The sequence below is a fragment of the Haemaphysalis longicornis genome, unplaced genomic scaffold (genome assembly GCF_048455015.1).
Source record: "Haemaphysalis longicornis isolate Haplotype H1 unplaced genomic scaffold, Haemaphysalis longicornis Haplotype H1 scaffold_12, whole genome shotgun sequence".
Classification (NCBI taxonomy): Eukaryota; Metazoa; Arthropoda; class Arachnida; order Ixodida; family Ixodidae; genus Haemaphysalis; species Haemaphysalis longicornis.
Genome location: NW_027526225.1, coordinates 114,547,204 through 114,552,701, shown reverse-complemented (window position 1 = coordinate 114,552,701; position 5,498 = coordinate 114,547,204). Strand labels below are relative to the sequence as shown.

General features: G+C 47.7%; 1 protein-coding gene across 1 annotated transcript; it reads left to right on the top strand.

Moving 5' to 3' along the window:
* Positions 1-2,078: 2,078 nt before the first annotated feature.
* LOC144163316 (uncharacterized) lies at positions 2,079-3,912 on the top strand. Its single transcript, XM_077694245.1, has one exon. It carries the CDS (start codon positions 2,186-2,188, stop codon positions 3,419-3,421), a length of 1,236 nt encoding a protein of 411 aa, XP_077550371.1. The 5' UTR covers positions 2,079-2,185; the 3' UTR covers positions 3,422-3,912.
* The last annotated feature ends 1,586 nt before the right edge of the window (positions 3,913-5,498 follow it).

Here is a 5,498-nt window from a genome sequence, read left to right as displayed (position 1 = left end):
CTTCAAGGAAGTTAGAACGCCAGGAGTCAACGTCGAAGGCTCATTCTACGCGAAAAAGTCGACATATCCGAGCTCTTCTTGCACACTGAATACTTCCAAGTGGCCGGCGGCTGGATTCACCGATTTATGGCGTGACACGAATTGTCGTACAAAACAGCGCCTGGCGAAGCGAAAAATACCGCTAGATTCTTCTTTATTTTGCAGAAAAATTTAGCCCTGGACGTTGAAAGGAAGAAAGTGCCGCGCAAATTGACCAGCAACTTCAATGTTGCTCAATAAAAGGGACTTGCTGACGGAGTGTGCATATGTTCCTCCTGTTTTTAACCTGTTTGGATAATACGAGTTTCGCATAATACGTTTTGTCTTCCGGTTCCAGTGAAAAACGTATCAACGATATTTCACTGTATACGCGTAAGTTTCCGCCTTACTCCCTTAGTAAGTCGCCGCCATAGCGTACAGGATACGCGCGACGTATGCCTCATTGTAATGGCCGCCCAAATCATCGCGCGGCCGTGAATGAATGCATTGAGATGGAACAACGTAACGACGCGTGACGCGATCACAACTCCAGACACTTTTTTTCCTCCCCTCTTATCCCTCCGTTGTATCGCTACGCTGTAAAATGATTTACACCTTTCGCTGTCTATAACTGATACCCTTACAACATAGAAAAAAACAAAGGAAAACACCCTTTAAGGTGTTTTGTAGTTTCTAACACCCTTAAATCCTAGCAAAAACACAAGAAAACACTCTTTTAAAGGTCGTTTTATTGCTAATTACACCATTTCGAAGGGTGTTTTTCTTTGTTTTTTTGATAGGGTGTAAAGGTGTTCATTATAGACAAAAGGGGTGTACAGTCGGCGAAATCTTTCGCATACGCGAGCTGCGATTTTTCTGTCTTATGGCGCTCTTATTAAGAAGGAACAGCCTAGGAGACGATGGTCCCAGCTGAGAGCGGTTTCTAAGCCTGCACCTGATCTCGACCTGTCAGCAACTTGGCTTCCGTCAGACGGCGCTGAAGCATGAAAAGTTGCCGCTCGCGCACGCTATTTAACGATTTCGCCGACTTTACACGCTTTTTGTCTCTAATGAATGCCCTTACACCCCATCAAAAAACAAAAAATACACCCGTAGACATGGTGTAATAGCGATGAAACGGCCTTTAAAAGGGTGTTTTTGCTAGGGTGTAGAGGTTAAAAACTACAAAATACCTTAAAGGGTGTTTTCCTTAGTCTTTTTTATGGTGTAAGGGTGTCAGTTATAGACAGTGATTTTTATTTACACCTTCAAAGGTGGGAATCACCTTACAGTGTATACGCTTCGAAAGGAACGAAGTTAATGCGCACACGAAGAAGAATGCGTTTAAATTTTGCGCTATTCATTTGGAGGGATAGAAACACATACACACACTGAGCGATTTTTAAGTTCAGCTTACTCCCAAGAAAAATAAGACAAATGAAAAAATAAAAAACTGTGCATTAGCCAGCGTATTAGAGTTGATGCGAGCGGGCTAAATGTGACGAGATTCAATACGCTGCACCAAATGGTCATCTAATTGACAGGTCAGAATACGCGGTTTTTAAATTTCTCCACAGATCGAATTCGTGAGTTCGCGCGTAGCAGCGGAGTGCCTGACGACTAAAGGACAAAAAGCTTTTTGTCCGGTATATTTTATGACGAACCCAACGACGAGCTGCCGTATCACAGCCTACAGCAAGCATAACTCAGACTCGTGACGTCTAGATCTGTATAAGGCACGGTCATCGCACCCATCGCAACTTGTTTCACAGGTTGGATGCCAAAAGTTGAAAGAGGTGCTCAAAGAGATCAAAAGGTATTCGCATGTAGCCCAGTCGGTTCTGCTTGTCACGGTTAGACGCAGCTTTGTAATTTTCAATAACATAGCATTAAGCTCGTCTATCCAGCCCACGTTAAGCCCAGAAGAGCTGGAAAGAAGCTGGAGAAAATAAACTTTAAATGCAGAGAGAAAGAAAGAGGGAGGACGTAGCAGACGCCAGCCGCGGGAGGAGACGAATCAAAATGCAGCTTCGTGTCGACTCCTTGGAAGCGCTTGGCTCCCGCAAGACAGCTTTGACGAATCACCGCGTTAAGGTCTCAGCTGCTGTGCCCTTTTGCTCGGAGAGACACGCAAACAGTCTCGCTTACGAGTCTTTACAGTCGAATCATGGGTGCCGAGGATAAGGCTAAGCTTGTCGACGAACCACCACCACCTCGCTCTCGCAAAGTCGTGTTGAAGTACGTTTGCGCGTTCGCTGCATTAGTCGCACTCCTGCTCATCGCCTTGCTGCTCAGCTACCCTTTCAATAGGCCGCCAAAGAGTGACGTGATAGACGACAGCGAGGACGTGTCGACAAACGAAATCGACGACAGTGCTCCAGATGGTTACCGCCCGACCAAGAAAGGCTACAAGAAAGAGAAACCAGTGACGACCGCTCAACCTTCCTCGCCGAGTACAACATCGCGGGCAACCACTCAGTCGTGGACAACCACCACCACCACAACAACGCCGAGTAAGACTACGGTGGAGCCAACGACGAAATCCAACAAGACACGCCGAGGCGCCCCTGAACATGGCCCCGCGGTGACGACGCCCAAATCGAGTTCAACGCCGTCGCCAACCACAAAAGTCCATGCCCCAACCGCTCCCCCGCACGTCGGCAACGCTACGTCACGTAGGCCGCCTCGCGTCCGTATAAACGCTACAGACCTGACCGTGCCGTCCAACCGAACCAACGCGTCCAACCACTTGTACTACACGTATTACGCCAAAAGGGTCAGTGTGCAACTAATCTACGAGTGCCACTGCCCCAGGAGCCGCATGTTCATCGTCTCCCAGCTTCTCCCAGTGTACGAGAAACTGCGAGATCACATGAACCTGACCCTTCTCCCCTTCGGAAGGGCCCTAATCGCCAACGGGACCAAGTCCAAGAGCCCGTCGTTTAGCTGCCAGCGTGGCTACAAGGAGTGTCTCGGAGACATGATCCACACGTGCATCCTGAGGGGCGTCCAGGAGACCCTGACCGCTGTGCGCATCATCGCTTGCATGTCCAGGAGCCCCGATCCGCACAGCGCCGGCCGGCGGTGCGTAGAGAGCTACGGCCTCGAGTGGCACAGGGTCGACAAGTGCGTCGCCGAGAACGGCAAGCTGTACCTTCTGGACATGGGAAAGAAGACGTGGAAGATCGCCAAAACCGTGGACCACGTGCCGATCGTCCTGGTGGAGGGCGACGCAAGCCACACTATACAGGTCGAGGCGCAGTTAAACCTGATGGGCCTGATCTGCAGGCGAGTACCGTACAGCCCGGCCTGCAGTGGAAGGCGACATTCGAATGGGACAACCACTACACCCATGACAACCGCTACGGGTCCCGAAGCAAGGCGTCGTCGCGCAGAGAAGTAATTTTTTTTTCGCGGTTCGTTCCTTTGAAGAGTTCTGTAATGTAGCTGCAGCTTAACCTACAGCTGTCTTCAAAGGAAAAAAAACATCACCGCGAAGCAGCTGCAAGGCGAATTCCGCCACATGTGAGCGAATCGCAGTGAACTTTTTTATCCGCCTCCGCCTTGGATCGCGGAAGGTCGCTATGTCGAAAGCGCCAACTCAGAGAGAGAAAACATCTGTGTCCTGTCAAGATCAGAAAGAGAGAGAGGGAGGGAGGGAAGAAGCTTTTATTTTATTTGTGTGTAATCAACTTAAAGTTTCCCGGCGCTAAAGGCAGCGGTGTTTGGTGTCTTCAGATAAGTGTTCTTTTTTTTTTTAAAAGTTAGGAGCAAGTTTACCTTTTTTTACAAGTTAAAATACATTGTTACGTGCACAATTACCCGTTTGTTTTCCACATTTTTGGGCACTCAATCTGTAACCTAATTGGACATAAATAAACAACAAAAATATAACTGTGTTTGGTTTCTTTCCTGCCGTTTGAGGCTGGGTCTATTGGATGTGTGGAGACAATTAGAAACGTCTTGGCTTGCATTAATTTGCCTCCACACGTGAAAAATAAGCCCCCCCCCCCCCCCCGGCGAATGTCTTACTAGTTTGACATAGACTAAGTGTGCCACAAAATCAAAACAGCAGGGAAGGGGGGCTCTGTCGTTTTAGAAAATAACGCGGATTTATGTTGGAATGACTTTGAGCACAGGTTATGAAGGAAACCTTAGCTTAATAACGTTCTCTGTGAAACATGATTATAAGTACAATTTATGAACCCAACTTCTGCTATTTACATCCCGGCTTCACAGTGTTGAAAAGGTCGCAGTTTCTAAAAATCCGAGCAGCAGTAGACGCTTTTAGGGCTAGTCTATAGAATTGGATAGCTTGGCTCTAAAATGCTTAAACATTAGGTAGCTTCTGTAACAGGTCCGTTAAAATGTGAGGCGCAGAATTACGCAGGCAAGGATTACTCCCGAGAAAGGACAAGCGTGACAAACGTAAATATGCAACAGAAATAGCATACAAATGTTGAAAAAAAAAATCACGGCATAGCATGATTACCGGGTAACTAATGTACAAACAAAAAATCGTTGTTATTCACCCACAAAAGTAACGCTGGAAACACTATTTGAAATTAAGTGAGAATTGCCGTTGGCTAATTGTGGCTAAAACGTGGATGTCTGAGTTAATCTGCTGCTTTTCATTGTTCATTCACATTCGCTAAATCTTGCCTTCGCTTCGGGTGAAATTCGACTGAGATGACTGTATCATGATTAGGCTAGTAGGATAAATAGATGATAGATGGAAGCTTTATTACTCACGGGATAGTGGGAATGAATCGGTCGCCTTGATCCAGGCGGCCGCTGAGGGCTTTCATATTTGTGAAGTTCATGACTTTCCCTGCGAAGATGTAGCCAATCAGATGTAGGGTTGGTTTAACCATAAGTATGCCGTCCTTGGTGTAGATGTCATTCCCACATGATCCATAGCTTCTTTATTTGTGAACAAAGGTCTTACAACAACATATCGATATCTTGGCGTCTCCCCGCGCTTAATAATTTCCCGTTCCGCTGACTCTCAGTCAATCGTTTGATTAAGCGCCATTTTTGTTCTTCCTTGTTATCACCTCTTGCGCTTACTCGAGGAGGAAAGCTATGCCATCAATCAGGGAGAACCTGTACTTGTTGTAAACATCAGGTGGTGGTGGTGAACGTTTATTGGAGCAACAGGGGAAGGGGAAGGAGAAGGGGTGTGGGAAGCCTCCTTAGTCTAGAAGGCCTCGTGACCGCGCTGACTGGAGAGCCCGGGAGACCAGGGCCTGCTGGCGGGCTGGGTCCGGGCTGGTCAGCTCAGTCTCCACTGCTCCAGGGAGGGGGAGGGGAGGGAGGTAGGTGAGTATGGGCAGGAGAATACTAATTGGTAAGTGGTGAGAGGGGTATTGCAGTGCTGGCAGTGGGAAGGGTAGATGGTGGGGGCGATGTGGCGTAGAATGGCGTGATTGAAGAATGTGCCAGTTTGTAGTCGGCGGTATGTGTAAGATTCGTAGTTG

What these genes read in the sequence shown, in the direction of transcription:
- LOC144163316 (XM_077694245.1), top strand. Translation starts at nt 2,186, where the DNA reads ATGGGTGCCGAGGATAAGGCTAAGCTTGTCGACGAACCACCACCACCT.